At 35.0% G+C, this 16734-nt stretch overlaps 1 protein-coding gene across 1 annotated transcript in view; it reads left to right on the forward strand.

Annotated features, from left to right (window-relative positions):
* atrnl1b (attractin-like 1b) overlaps positions 1-16734 on the forward strand; it is a 64648-nt gene that overhangs the window by 34497 nt on the left and 13417 nt on the right. The window contains exons 23-26 of the mRNA XM_044102277.1: positions 74-152; positions 2679-2836; positions 7148-7209; positions 12818-12896. Coding sequence (XP_043958212.1) covers positions 74-152; positions 2679-2836; positions 7148-7209; positions 12818-12896 — 378 coding nt within the window. The remainder of the gene's footprint in view (positions 1-73; positions 153-2678; positions 2837-7147; positions 7210-12817; positions 12897-16734) is intronic.

Below are 16734 nucleotides of genomic sequence, written 5' to 3' on the forward strand. Positions count from 1 at the left end.
ATGCTGTTTTTTTGCTGTTGTGCATATTGTCTCCCTGACAAGATCTCCCTGGATTTATGTTTTTCATTTTAAGGCAAACAAGAACTTAGACATGTCCATCAATGCATCAAACAACTTTAACCTCAACATCACGTGGTCCGTGGGCTCAACAGGTACGTTTGTGCTTACATCACTTTTGTTATTTCATGCACACTAAAATTAAGTAGACATAATAGTTCCAGTCCTATTAGTTTGAATTTAATCATCAGTCAATTTAAACAAGGATGATGGATTGTTAGCTGTAGCTAAATTAATTTTAGTATTTTTTTTTCTGAGGTATATTCAACACTAGATTTCGCAAATAATAGTTACCTAACAGATATGTGGCATTTTGCAGAAAAGTCACTGGAACACTATCAATTATTTCCTATTTGCATGCACATATTATTATTATGTGTACATAATTGTGCAGACTGTATATTTTTAGTTTAGCTTGGGTCATTAAATTAAGCTAATTTCACCTGAAACAATTCACATTGAATGAAATACGTGTATGAAATATAATTAAAGGGCATACACTATCAGTTCTACAACCTTTATTTTCATTTTGATTTGACTTGTCACTTTTGGCAGCAACATTGATTTCCATGTTCATGTTTCCAGCAAAAAGAAAAAAAAAACACAAGGCAGGAGGTTATGGAAATTAGAATGGAAGCTAAAATACTGATCAAAGAAATTCAGAATCCGTCATACATTTGGCTCAGACAGAAAAGAATGACTTTCTGCTGTAGTTATTGTGAACTTGTAGGAAGACTTTTGTATGGAATAATGATTAATTTTGATCTATAAAGCAATCCTCTGACAGGCACGAACATTTTGATCGGATATTCATAGAGTACACGCAAAAACCATAAGGCTGAAACAAAATATATATATATTTTTTTACCTGAGAAACTTTATGCTCACGAACAACAGTCATCTTAAGATCACCTGGTTGCCAACTCAGTGCTGGAGGTACTGGTCATTTCAGTGGCATCAACAGTGCTGGTTCTTCTTCTCTCAATTTGGGTTATTCCTTATTTAGATCTTATTATATAATCGTTCCATTGTCATGGAGAATAAAGTGTTGTTGAAAAAAGTAATTATTTATTTTTAGCTGTTCATTTTTCACAATGCTTCTCACATTTTGAGTAATTTTTGTGTTCTCAACAAGAGGAGATAGACCCGTCTGACATATTCTTGTTAGAAAGGGGGTTTTTTTTGTCCAGGAAAGAAACTCTGTTTTCTGTTTACAGACTCAGACGGTGGGAGTCTGGGGTTCCAGACAACATGCCATCACTCTCTAAATGAAAGTGCAATTCCATTTAGAGATACAGGGTTTCCATAAGCCTGTTTCAGAAATTGGCTTTTTAAAATTTGTATATTTAAAAAAATAATGAAAAGGCTTTAAAGCTTTGAATATTTGTAAGTGTCTACTCTGTCATTTGCCCTATCAAGTAGTTCAGTTCAGAGTTCTTGGTTTTTAGGATTCTCACGGTATGGGATTTTGTTGATTTTTTTTTTTTTATTACAGCAAACATGTAATTGGATATTTTAAAGCAGAAACAACAAAACCAAATGTTAAACCTCCTCTGTTGGCATTTACGGTGTCCCTGCTGCTGTTGGTCCCCTGAGGAAAGACACCCAAGGACACTGCAGTTGTCCGGTGCCACTGTTTATCTCCCGCTTTCCTTTTCTTCCTCCCAAGTCGTCTGGCGCTCTCTCCCCGTTCCTTCAACACTGACATTTTCTCCCCACTAAAACATGTTAACCCCACATGCTTCTCTTCGCCAACCTTAACTTTTCCAGTGCGCCGTCATTAATATTTGAATTTGAGTCCCCTCTTCTCCCTGGCACAGATGTTTTGTCTCAGAAGAAATAGAAGCCTCTTCACAATTGACAAGAGCAAGAGGCGCCTTTAGTTGGGGGCTGGGGGGAGAAGAAGGTGTGGGGGGTGATTTCAATTAAGATAAACATGCTCACGTAGCTACACTCAAGCTGTCATTTTCAGTGCTTTGTTTCAGAGCTGTGGATTGGAATATCAATGCTGAGAAAGCACTGACATGAAGAAGAAAAATAAATGATTTGGAACATTAAGACAGATGGAAAATGGTCTATTTTTACCCCTTTTCTTTAAAAATTGCTTTTAATTTTAAGATGGGCAATGCAATGCTCACACAAAAACAATATTACTCACATTCAAACAATAGGAACTGTTTTATAAATGAATTCTGGATGTATTTAGTGCTTTACCAGAAATCTGTGAATACTAAATGGGAAATTTGGGACATCACATTATGCATAAAGAAGTGGGATCATGAGTTCAGAAAAGGGATGTTTGTCGTTCATTCAAGCTGAGCTTTTCACCCACATCGTATCCATTTTAGTATAAAATATAATAGGCATGTGTAATTCTACAATACTGTGTAATTTTTTTGAACAACTAAGGTAAATGCTGTAAAGAAATAATGATAATTGCACATGAGTGCTCTCCTGTTGTTTGAAATGGACAAATAAACTCGTTAATGCATTTGTAATAACATGTTGCAGCTAAGGCAGCTCCATCTCGATTTGTAAGCATGTTTTTTTTTGTTTTTTTTTTATATATATATTAAAAGCTAAATGGCTTTGTACTGAAAATGAACACTTTGTTTCAACAGCTGGGACCATTTCTGGAGAGGAGGTTCCCATTGTGTCAAAAACGAACATTAAGGACTACAGGGACAGTTTCTCCTGTGAAAAGTTCACCTTCAGAAGCAACCCTAACATTACCTTCTATGTGTACGTCAGTAACTTCTCATGGCCCATCAAGATCCAGGTAATTACAAACATCTGATGACTGAATTTGGAATAGATTTTATATGAAAAACAAACTTATTTTTTGATGCCGTCTAGCATTCTATGCTCTCTTTGAAAAGATGAGGTTTTGTTTATAGGATAGGTCTTGAATTCTCACTGGAAAAATCGTGTTTATTCTCTCAAGTGTCTTGGGGTTGCATAAAAACCTGACAGCGTGGCAGACAAAATGATTAATACCGAATGCCATCCACTTAGGCAGTCCCTAAGGTCCAATTAGAGCAAAGTTTCTACAAGGGTAGTTCTGTCAGGTTTGCAAACCCTTAACGTCTGCATGAATGTAAGGAGATAAAGAAAGTGTAATTAAACAATTACACTGTAAAAAACCCACTTTATCTGTTTTTGGGAAGTGATCCAACATTACACGAAGTGAGTTGCCAAATTATTAAAATATTCAGGATCAGTGTCTAATTATGCTATTTGTAAGCAGATTGCAAAGAAGAGTTTGATGTAAAAAAATTAACAATTTAAAGGCCTTAGAAACAGATGTATTGGTGCTGGTTGAGCTAACATGTTGCAGAAATATTTTCTAAAGGGAAATACACATATAGAAATAGATTAAATTTATTATCTTCAACCTCACATTCTAAAACATACACGTTGAGTAATGATGGATGTAACAATAAATGTTTCCATTTAGTATGTTGAAAGACATTAGCTCTGGCTATAAACCAATAAAAAGTGATGAACATGATGTTTAATCAATTTATTGCATTGTATTTATCTACCTTTGTGTTTAGCTAATTTTTAAAATTTTAAGATTTTGGTTCACCAACTTAATTTACATTAGTAGACAAATTATTTCATTGATGCACTCTGATCAAATTTATGTTACCACTGGCAGCAGGTTATTTGAAAAACATCAAAATTATCAACCAGTTCTCAAGAAACCCTTCTACTATTACTAACCAGGAAGGCTTTTGCTGAGAAATACGATAGTTCGAGATAGGAGTAGTGATTACTAATAATAGCACACAATGCCCGTTTTTTTAATTAGCCCACTCCCACATATTGATTTTTATATCATGTCGCACTACATTGCATGGTAGATGAGTGGACCACCTTGAGGTAATAACATCTTCGGGTATGGTCCATCTGTGGAGGTGGCCCAGTAATAGTTTTCTATTAAATTTCCTGGCCGACAGTCACTTACTTATTATGGACCGAGCCCACGCCATAAAAGCAAATAGCTTCTATTACAGGATAAGGCTTCTTTCCTGGTTGATTCCAGAGACCCGGTTGAGCTGAGGCAGAAATCTGGAAGAGATTAGTCTTTGTTTTTAAGGTCTAAGCATTTAAAATAAGCTGTTTTCATGTAAATCAGGATGGACAGAGATTTTTCAGTGACATCATTTGACATTTGCTTTCATGGTTATTGGATGATCTGATTGATCTGAAGGATTCTCCAAGCATGGAGAAGTATAGGAAGTGAAAAAAAATGTAGAAACATATTTGTATTCTATATCCCGACATTATTTCCATCTATCCATCTATTTACCTTCTTTCTTTCCTTCTCTTCCTTCTATCATTAGATCTTCATCTGTTCTAACTTTCTTCCTCTGGCTTTTACAAATTTCATATTAAAATATTCAAAGCCTGACAACTATCTGCCATAATTGTATAGGGAAATTAAAACATGGATTTTGCCATCACATATATTTGGGAACCATATGCTTTACGCACCATTCATCTAGTTTTCAAATAAAACTAATGGCTGAAATGAACATATTGAAATTAAATTAACCCTACATATATTGCTTTGAGTTGTATAAGCACAGAACAGAGGAGTACTACTTATTAAAAAGCCAGACAATCATTTGTACTTTTCAAGTTAGCCGTGTCAGTGAGCATCGCATTTCAGATCAGCTCTTCTCATCTTCTTGTTAATAACGTAGAGAGAAGCCAAAGGTGAACAAAGTTTAAGAGGGTAATGGAGTTTTCCAAGAACAGTATAGTGCAATAAAGATTCTCAACCCCAATAAACACCCTCCTCCCTCTCACTATTAGTGAAAAATACATAAATATCTAGTTGTTTATCGCTTTTCAGTGGCTTATTGTTATAGAAAATATAAATTAGTGATGTCGTTATTGGTTGCTGGTAAACGGTCTCTGTTTGAACAACCTGTGGTAACCTCCATTTTTTTTCTTTTCGCCATTTCGTACCATCAACTTTTTTCAAAACTGCCATTCAGAGCAACAAATGTGACGCAAATGGTACACCTCTGAAAGCAAAATTGTGCTCCATTACCCAGCACCACATGTTGCCAATAAGAGACTGAATACAGCTGCAGATGACATTGTTTTTGTGGTTCTAAATGCTTTCAGGGCAGACTGGCTGCAAAGCATCTGTAGTAGATAATGACCTGTCACCATGATGTGGCCCATCATGTATGATTTAGCTGCTAGGGCTGTCTGTAATCTCTCCTTTAATGAAGATGAACCATATTCCTGACTCATTTTTCACTGGACATATTGCCTTTGAGGCAACAATACACAAATCACCAAAATAACTGGTGATTTGTGTATTGTGTTTCAAATAAATTTAGATTCCTATCAATCTAATATTTGTGCATGCTTTTATTACGTCTTCATTTATAATCAGAAAAACCAATCCATTTTAGAGTGTTTTCATTTAAAACCTTCTAGCCTCAGGTTTATGTACAGATAAGCCTCTAAATGCTCACAAATCACAGCAACTATAAGAAAATTCATTGGCAGTAAAATTATGGTTTTCTCACATTTGGATACGCTTTGATCTTAAACATTAACAAGGTCAACAGCCGGAAGTTGAATCCTCACCCCAGTATTGAGGGATGGAGGTTTTTTTCTTTTAGCATTTCTCTGTATTTACTCTTGTAAAGTACCAGATTTTTCTGACTATAAGCCACTACATTTTCCCCACGCTTTGAACCAGGCGGCTTATAGCCCAGTGTGGCTTTTCTGTGGATCTTTCTTCAACCACCAGGGGGCTCTTTAGCAAGTGAATCATTGGAAGTCAAAATTGGAAAGAGAAAGCACTAATTTTCATTTAGAACAAGCACATGCTAGCAGCAGGCATGATGGAGAAATTTCTTCAAACCCAAACCCCTTCATCATGAAAACCACACGAAGAAAAAGATGCCACTGTTAAGTATAGTCCGGAAAATACGGTACTTATGCAGTAATTGTTGGTGCATTGTTTTGTTCTCAGTTAAAGGTTACTGTCTCTTTAAGGGATTCTAACATCACACCGTCTGCTCTCTGTCTTTCCACTGACTCTGACCAGCTTCCAATAATTCTGCTATTTTTAAAAATAATTTGATAATCTGTAGCCCTCATTTTATTAAAGAACATTAGAATACAGGGGGTCAGATAACAAATGTACTTCAGACTTTTCACATTTTTAGTGGTGACAATTTTTAAAGAACAGCGCATTTTCATTTCACTAGAGAAATATGTACCAATTTGTGTGTGTTGATCACATAACACCTCAAAACCATTAAAATTTATAGCTGTATTTCATAATAAAGAAATAGTAAATGAAATGGTGTTGGAATCAATTGTTCAATTACATTTGGTCCCTTTTTAAATAGTAGGTGGCTCATGTGTAGAAGTTGAAACATGTAAACATGAGAGCTGAGTGGCTGCACTTTGTGTCCGTTGCATAATTGTAATCAGAATGTGTTCCAGTTGGTTCCTGAGTTTTTAAGCTAAAAAATGCCTTTTCAGCTCTAATTAATTGTGGCCTTTATTGTAAAATGTATTGTTCATTCCTAGTTTTATCTTGTATGTGTTTTAGTAAATTGCAGTTTGTGGCCTGACTGTGAGAGCTGCAGGTCAGGCCGTTCCTTCACACCACATCCATCCAGTTGAGCAAATGAGTTTTGATGTCAACTGCCAGAAACTTCCACCTTGTTCTCATCTCTGTCCACAATGTTACATCAGACATTTTTTGTTGAGTTTTTATTTATTTATTTATTTTTTTAATGCTGCTTTTAATAACAAGTCTTTGAGTGAATCAGTGACCTTTAACAGGCCAGCTTGGTTCTTAGCGCTGACTTGAGCTGTGTGTGCCACGTCACATTAACCTCCTCACTATGTCACATTTCAACTCGGGCAAATCAGTCAGAGGTTATTGGATGTTCAAAGGCAGGTTTGGTGTAATGGAAAAATTTAACTGTATTGTGGTTTCTACCCTTCTTGGTATCATGGTATTAACCATTACTCACATTTTGCAGATTTTCTTCTAGACCACTCAGAAATTCCTAATTTGTCTTCTGTTTTTCTCCAATAGATTGCCTTCTCCCAACACAACAGTATTATGGACCTTGTCCAATTCTTTGTAACATTTTTCAGGTAAGTACTATACTGAGCAGTTCAGTCTTCTTATCGCTTTTGATGTTTCTTGGAAGAATACCCATTAAATGTAATAGATATAAACTATTTAACCTTGTTAGTACAATGTTTTCATCAATTTTTTTTGTTTAAAAGCTTTGAAAATTTGTTCTACAGATTTTTTTGAAAGACATTCCTTCAGGAATATCCATGTTCCTCTATAGATAGTCCTCTCTGTATTTACTCTATATTCTGTAATAGTTTACACCTCAAGCAGCACTGAACATAGGTGATGGCATTCCTGGTAAATGGATGAAAAACCTGAAAATGAATAATCTTGCACTTGCATATTTATTTGAAAATAAATCTAACTTCAAATCAGACTACATTTGTGTGTGGTTAAAAAAAATATTTGGTTAAAAAAATGTGTTTTACAAAATCAACAATACCACATTTGTTGTCTTTTCTAACAATTCTTGTCTGATAAATGTTATGAAAGCATTCATTACTTTAAATTTTTAAATAGCTTAAAGTTCAAACAGGTTTAGACATGTTTCTTTTAATTCTGAGACATATTTAAAGCTAGCCACTCTTCAAAGTGGGAAAGACTGGAGAACAGGATGTTGGAGGAAGGTCCAGGTGTTGCTAGGTTGATCTTCCTGCCCACAAGGGGGAAAAAAAGATGACTGCTTCTCTTTAAATATGGATGATTTAAACCAACACATTAACTTCCTGAAAACTGTCCTCATATTTAGAATATTTAGACTGAAGACGTTTAAGAACAGGAATGAAAAACCAGTAGCCGTAAGATTACTGTTTTTGGCTTGTTAATACTTTACCTTACGTGTAGATATAACATCTTTCCATCCCTTTAGATAAGTGTACTTTTAACACAAACTAGCAGCTTATTCACACAAAATCACTGAAAACATCCAGAGAAAACTTTGGAGTACCATTTCTCACAACTTCTTCTAAGTAGTCAAAAAGTCAGATTCTTAGAAACTAACTGTACTTTGTTTGTATAAGCTATGCATTAAATCCCCTTAATCAGTCAAGAATGATTATTAACAATGTCTTCATTCTCCCCTCCATGTTTCTTATTACTTATATGTGTTTTAAAGTGGCACATTAACTACCACTAACACTTTAAAAATGTGCATAATTCTCTGTAAGTGGCATCTAAAGAGAAGGCGTGGGTGATAAGGATATGAGGGCTCTTAATCATTTCTTTCCTGCTCAGAACTGTGAAGGAAGTCTTTCATCATTAAAATGTTTCTAATGAATAGGTCGAGCTATTTGAAACGCACATTAATGTCTGAGTGCATAAAGATGATGCGTTTGTGATTCCTCCACTTATGCTTTCAGTTACATACTGTAAAAAAATGATATAAAGTCTGCATACTTTTATACACCTGTACTCTCCAACGTCCCGGCATTTGTTTGTTGCTTGTGTTATTAAGAACACGCGTCTTGTTTAGCTTCTCTGCATTTGTTGATTTGCGTTTATAGGTGTGCAGTTCCGGTTTACTTAAATTCTGTGTGTGTGTAGTTATAATGGAGATTCGTTCCCTAAGGCAGCTGTCCATCAGCGCCCAATCCACAATACGTATCCAGAGAAGCTGTCACACAGTCAGTTAGCCGCTGCCTCCAGCTGATCATGTTACAGTCTGAACAGAATGAATCTGGAATCCTTCAAAGGCGAAGCCGAGACGGACAGCTGCAGATATTATTTACACAGAAAACTACACCTTTTGGATAAAATGCAGGTTTTTTGTACATTTATATTTAGTTCTGAAATCTAAATATTTTTAGAACTCCAAGATATAATAAACCACCAAAATCAGTCTGAAGGATTAAACGCTGGCTATTGAAATGGGGAGGAAAATATTATTTAATCTTAGATTTTTTTTTTAGCAACAGAGATAGAATGTTTACTTTAACTGAATAAAATGAGAAACATCAACAAAAACTACTAATGAACAAAATCAAGAATGTAATTCATTCATATATTGTTATTATGGATAAATTTGTTTTACTTTTGTCCTGCAGACTTTCTGCCCAGGTCCTTGTTGCAAATAAGATCTGGTCTCAATGAGGTTTTACCTGGTTTAATAAGGGAGAAAAATAATTATCAAGCCTCTCTTGCTTTAAAAAGTTAAACATCAGAAAACAAAAGTTGACATGTTTTTAATTTGCAAAATGTATAAACTAGAAGATAAATAAATGAAAGAACAAATAAACTATCTCAACAAATTTAACATTGCAGGTGGTTTCTCCAAATTATAGACAAAATTTCACTTTCAATGACAACTTTGGTCTCATTATTCAACCTCTTCATGACAAGCATCTTTAGTAATAAAGCTCCCTTTTATTGTTATGACCTCCATTAAAAGAGATTAATAGTCAGACTCCAGCTTCTGCCGCCGTACCTGAACAATTGCTGCCCACTCCTCATAGACAAATGCCTTCAACTTATTATTGTTTAATAGTCATGCTGCAACCGCCTCAAACAGTTAAATCACATCACTGTAGAAAAACTAGCATCTTCTATGACTTTTTCTGAAACTTTCTTGGGATATTTGATCGATGTGAAAGTCCATAGACGGCCCTTCAGCTTTCTTGCAGACAGCGTTACAGTTTCTCCCAAGATGGGGTTGTTTCAACATGAAGCTTGAAAAGAGAAGAAATAAAACAATCAAAATCTTGCAGAAATATGCTGCGCCATCCATTTATCTGTGATTGCTAACAGTGTGCCTGCTTTCTCACTGAAATTTCAGCAGTTGGTGAGTAATTTATTAATTCAAACAAAACACACATAGTTTACCATTTGAGCCTCAGTTGTCGAGAATTGGCGGAAACATTGATTCAGATTTTAGCAGATTTAATTTTTTTGGGAAAGTTGTTTGTAGAATATATTAAATTTATAAAGCAAATTAAGTTGCTCCTCCTTCTATATGGGCCAAAACTTTGGATTCAAAATCAAATGCATTTAAACTGTTTCTTTCCATTAAATATGCAAATTAGTTGCATTACAGTACATGAAAATATGCTGTATATGAAAATGATAAAGCATGAAAGTAAGAAGATATTCCAACATTAAGGAATGAAAGTGGTTCAATAAAAATGATAATGTATTCATAGCATTCAGAAAAGTCAATGGCACAAGAAATCCAATGTTACACAGATTACCTTATTTCAAAGACTTGGAGAAAAAGATAAAATCAAACAAACCACACAATCTGCCCCAATTTGTTTCCAATTATATTAGCAAGGCCAAAGTTAAGCAAAGGTAGATTAAAAAAACATAAAAGATGTTTGCAGACCTTGAAGACCTATTGTAACTGACAAATGTTAACAGGTTGGCTTGTTTATGCTATGTCCTTTACAGTTAGCATCTGTCATTAGCCTTGATGTTAACTTCTTGAAGCTTCAGATGAAACTCTGCAAATGCAGCAATTCCCGTTCCTTACACAAGAAGTTAATATCTTTGTTTTCTCACGTTTTATGTAGAAAACAAAATCGGGTTCAACCAACTTTATATTTTTCTGTTTCAAAAAAACTCAACAATATTAAAAAATTTTGAACATTCTTAAAAGATTAAATATTTTTATCTGTATGTTATTTTAGTCATTCATTGTGTTCATATAACAAACATACAGTTTAAAGCTGCAAATACTTTTTTTTTTTTTAAGCTTCACCCGTCTGAGTCTTTGAACACAGTCTCAGTTTTTCATTTTCTCACACTTAATCATATGCATTATTTTCCACAGGAATGCAGTGAACTGTTTGTGTTTTTCCCATTTGGTAGGCAGATCATAATAATTCCATTTAGTGTTTGCCTGTATCTGTGTTGTCCAGTTCTCAGTGACCCATAAACCCAAGAAGAAAAAAAAAAAAAGGAAAAGCACTGATTCACTAATGAGCTGTTTTTTGTGCGTGTGACGGAGTGTGTCTGTGGATGTGAGGGAAGATTTGAGGAGACTTGAACCTGCAGGAAACATAATCAGCCTGATGACAAAATGTCAAATCACCCCACAGGGATTTTTAGAGCTCCTTGAAGGAGCGATAAGGAGCAGAGAACGGACATCACGACTTTTCTAATGTTTTCATTTCTTTCTTCTTCTGTAAGATCACGCCATTTTTTAAAATCAAAGCATTTTAGGATGCTTTGATTATAAAGCATCCTAAAATGCTTCAGAATTTTAGGATGCATATTTCATCTTTAAATTATTCTGTTACTAACTGAGAAAAATACCATAAATGTTTTTTCTCTCTTGTGATTTATCATTTTAAGAGGCTCCATCTGATAAGCAGCCCTTAAGGGAGCAGATGCTTCTTTTTTTGTGGTACCATAGAAATAAAATGTTTAACTGAAGCAGCAGATCTGAGCTCCGGTTTTATGCTGATCTTCACTGTTATCACCTTGTTCAAACATCTGATCAAACACATCTAGAACACGTGGCGACCTGAAGTTTACATACCAAACAAACTGGCTCGTAACATCTGAGATGGTTGTCTGGCTCCGGTGAGATGTTTGCTCATTTTACCGCTGTGTACATGACAAAACTTCAGCACGTCTCTTAAGACACGAGGACAGTGCTGGGCCAACAGCTATTGGACTCGGTTTCGCCACATACAGAACAATTTTATGTCCTTTTTTTATCCAGTGATAATTAGAGAAAAATAAAATGCTTTCGTGTATAAGCATGGGCTGGTTTGAGATTTTCATCTGATATTTAATGCAATTTCATAGTATTTGTCAAAAAAAATATACAAAAATAAGACAATGCCTGTAATAAAAGCAGAAATAATCCAGCTGCCAAAATAATCCACCATATTGTATAATGTGTTTGTGTTAGTTTTCAATAAAATCTATTGAATATTAAACATTGTGGTTTTATTCTATTGATCTACTATCAAAACTGTAAGAAAACTTTGTGATTTTAATACCATTTTTTTTCAAGCCCCACTATATTACTAAAGGATCAACATTTTCTGTTTTTGTATTGATTTGAATTTGATAGCGGAACTCTAATGTTTTATCCACAGAAAAAATAAAAAAATCTTAATTTGTTTTTGAGAAATTTTATGTAAAACTCAAACTTCACCATTATAACCAGCTCTAAAAAACTGCCTCTTTAGTGGATAATCATCCTGACATTATATATCAAAAGTATAATGAAGTGGAAGCTCTCAATCAGTCAATTTTCTCCTCCCAGATCAGCTTAGATCTTGCTGACTTTCCCTGGACTACTGATCACAGTGTTGGGTTATTAATCGAAGTAATCGGGCAAAAAATTTCAGCCTAACGATATTTTAAAGTTCTACCTCCTCAAATCATTTTGCCCGATTGTGTTTCTCGAAGTTAAAAGTAAATTTTTACAGATGTGGATTTGTCTTATATTCCTTTCAGATTTTGTTTAATGACATGCTTTCTTCAGATCAGCAAAAATGTATAAAGAAATCTCTTGTAAGGGTAGAAGTTCAAGAACAAACCTCCAATAGCTACCATTTGCTTTATTAAGGATCCAAGTTTTCTATTTTAAAAATGGCTCAATAAGTTAAAGGAGACATATTTTGATTCAGTTGTAATCCTGTTTGTTTTTTTCTTCTTTTTTTTTCATCCCAGTTGCTTTCTCTCTCTGCTCCTGGTGGCAGCAGTGGTGTGGAAGATCAAACAGACCTGCTGGGCGTCACGACGCAGAGAAGTAAGTCCATGACTTTTAAAGCAGAACTTAGTAATTACCTTTAAGGCACTTCTATGAAACTCGTGTGAGTGAATGCAAGTCTGCAGATTAGTCATTTTAAAATGATTTGAATATACACATAATTTAGTATTTTTCCAGCTGAGTTTATCAAACGTGTTTGGCAGTCTTGGCCATTTATGTTTAAGTCGGATGCTGAACAGAATATGCGAGGAATTGTAGCTAAAGTTGATAAAGTATGAATGTTAAAATTGGCATTTTTTTCATCTAGCCCTTTTTTTAATGGAAAGATGATATTATAACACATAAATGTCCCCCTCTTGAGCCAACAGCCTGACATTTTCTTATTGACTTGCATAAAATCAGACTAAACTCTTTATGTTTTAGGTGAGATCCCAAAAATATTTCCATTTGCTAAATCATTTTCAGGAAAAATCTTACAAACTTTCTTCAAATTTAGGAAGTTAATAGACGTTTTACTGGTATTTGGTAGGATTACCTTTTAAATGTATGATTTGGGTCAAATTTTATGTATGTTTTTCCACAAGGTCTTCATCGTAATTTGCTGAAATTTTGCTGTGTTCCTCCAAACTAATTGAGGTTTTCCAGTATCCCATATTAACCCATAATACATGGCGACCATATTGAAAAAGTAGACTTAATTGTTTGTGATTAATATTTGGGATTTGAAAAATATTTAAAGCAAAGAGGCTAGTGTGGTGTTAGCCATGTGTTTCAGTCGGCCAGGACAATTGAGTCTTAAAAAGGCCTTTCATCTGATTAAAAGCCTTTGACCACTGCTAAAGAAAGTTTTGATTAGCTGCCAGCAAAATCTTGTGCTCTACAATTGGATCAATTATGTTGTCAAATAATTTTATTGAAAGTGGATAATTATTCAGGCCTAGTGTGGGTTTACATTTAGTGGAAAGGAATAGGAACCAAGCAGACGGTCGGGATGAAAAAGGAGCTGAAATATTAATGATTAATATTCAGTGGTGGAGTGAGAAGGATTTGGATGAAAAGATGTGAAAGATGTGGTGATTGGCAGTGGAAATTATAAAAGTAGGTCAGAAGAATTCTGTTCTGAAAATGAAGGAGAGGCGAAATGCAAATTCACCTTGCTGCTCTTAATCTAAAACCGCATTGGAAAAATTTTCTGCTTCTGAACTGATGGTAATTTTCATCTCTTTGGGGTTGAATCTGCTATTATCCTGGGTGCTGTTGGGTTTTTAATAGCAGGAATTTCATTTTGATCTCTTTGCATGACCTGTAGTCTGTTAATGAAGCTCTCACAATTCATTTCCACTTTGGGAATGACATTAATAATTAGTGGATCAGAATTTCACATCCCCCTAATTGATTTATTGAAAATAAACAAAAATGATTACTGCTCTGTCTCTGACTCATGCCTGTCCAAAAAAATTAAAGTCAAAATTTAATGGCAGCAGATGGTCACTATTTTTGTGTCTGCTTTGGACATGTCTGTGATCTGTTCTTTAGTTGACCAAAAAAAACAACAACCTACTTTACTGGGTCAAAGAAAATGTCAATGTTTGATCCCGGTTGCGTTTGATTGTGCCCTTTTTGTTGCCACATAATGACAGATTTAGATGCATCGTTTCTCAGAAAGCTTGCCTTGTTACAGTTCAGTTGAACTTCTTCATAAAGTTCTCTACAATGACATCCAAAGGTTTTTAAAAGTGATTAAATTCTGGATTTTGTTGGGAGGAATCCATGTGTGAAAATGATCTCTAATGCTCCCTGAACTCTTCTTTCACAATTTAAGACCAATGAATTGTGGAATTTTTATCTTCCAGTGAGGTAATAAAAAGAGACATTGATAGAAAAAGTTTATTAATTTTGAGTTCAACACTTCAGCTTCAGCTTTTCTTTACCCAGATGGACTCGTCACTCTGGAACTGGTTAGATCAGGACTAAATCAACCATAACTTCTATTTTGTTCTACATTACAATTTTTATTCTTCAGAGGAAAGTCTTTTTTGTTCAGTTGCAAAACGTCGGTTTATCCTTGCAGTGATTGTTTGGGAAAGGTTTTTAAGCTTTCCTGAAATCTCTTTGTTTTTAGTTTGATCATAAAAAATATTTACAGGTAAAAATCCTCTACTTACATTATTTGGTCTACAGACCATATTTTCCCTGTTGAAGTAATTTTGTATGATAAAATAAAATAATAAAACATGTCATTTTCAAAAATTGTGTATTTTGTTTGGTTGGGTTTGCTAAATTTGATTTAAAAATGTCATGTCAAAAAACATCATTCTTAGCAATCAAATGTTTTTCCTCCAACATCTCAGAGGTTGTAAGGTCTCTTTTCCATCACCCTAATCTTTAGTTCCCCACATTGACCCTCTGCCAGATTAACTTTGGAATGCTGAGCAACTCCCAAAATGTTAATGTTTTGAAAGTTGTCTCCAATCATAAGAGACATGTTGGTCAAAGTAAAATACCACTTTATGTCTAAATATGCCAAGGACTTGAATAATTTGGGCTTAGCTGTGTCCTTGACATCAACACTTTACTAAGACACACAGCTTTCTACAGCTCTGGTGTGGCATTTGCAGTTGGCCTACTTTTAAAGAAACATTATATTCAGAATCTGTGTTGGTAACCTTTTCCTGAAAGCTGTGGCAGCCTAGAGGATGCCCTTCACCGCTCAAGTTGTGCTTTAGCTTTGCAAATAGACTTTAAACTACTTTACGTGTTGCAATCTTAAAAGCCACTCTTCTGTAATACAAGAATCAGTAAAATCACTTAGAGGTTCTTACAGGACCCTTTAGGGTCCATTTAATAGGCGGTCAATCTGAGGAGGTTTTAGTGCTAACCAGACCATCTGCTTGTTGTTTAATTGCTTACAGTGAAATGAATTCACAGTTTGTCTGCTTACCCGGACATATAGATGAGCTGAAGGTGATTCCTGCGTAGTTTATAAAGGAGTCGATTGAGCCTTGACAGTTTTGTTTTACTTGTAAACTAAATGGTTCCCTGATTCTTCTTCACTGTGTCTTTGTATTTATGGGTCCTGGTGAAATGAGGGATGGAAAGTTTCATCCTGGGGCCATTTGAGTCCTCATCTTCTGTAAGGACATGGAATGAATGAGTTTTAATGAGGCTTTCAGAAATGGCTGGGCTGATAATGAAACTGTGATCAAGCTATGGGTCACTTGGGCATCTGATGAAATGTTTTTTTAACTGGCTTTCTGGTGTTGAAGGTATTTGTAATTATGGATTGTGTTTGCCTTCAATTTGAAGCACATTTTCTTTGGGGTTGGGTTTTTCTCCTGTATTATTTTTATTGGGATAATCTCTAGTTAAGCAAGCTGTCATTTCAAATTCTGTTTCCGAAAATTGGCTGTGAATAAAGGACAATTTTGAAGGATTTTTTAGAAACCGCACAGCAATTCCTTCAATTACTTTTTATCTCCAAAGAGCCGGATGTCCTCCACACCACAACAATAATTAGAGAAGGGCTTTATTTTTTTGTCTAGGGTTTAAAGGGACATGATAACAAAGGTGCACCGGTTAATTTGGATAATTTTGGTTGAAGTTAAGTGATGGGACTTGGATTTTAAGCAGGGACCACAGGGAGGAAGACACAACAGCTCTAAATGCCACATAGGAGGACAAAGGCTGACCTCTTTGACGCTACCTGTGGGGGAAAACGAAAAGGAGGGGTGTGCTGACATTTCACAAGAGAGAACTGCAAAGATGTTACACACACAAACATGGATTTATCTAATGCAGCTCCTCTGTCTTTTACACACATGCGAAGACAGACCTTTAAAAATCAACTGTGATGCTCAGTGGTGATGGGTTGTTTGTA

This window comes from Gambusia affinis, linkage group LG20 (genome assembly GCF_019740435.1).
Source record: "Gambusia affinis linkage group LG20, SWU_Gaff_1.0, whole genome shotgun sequence".
NCBI lineage: Eukaryota > Metazoa > Chordata > Actinopteri > Cyprinodontiformes > Poeciliidae > Gambusia > Gambusia affinis.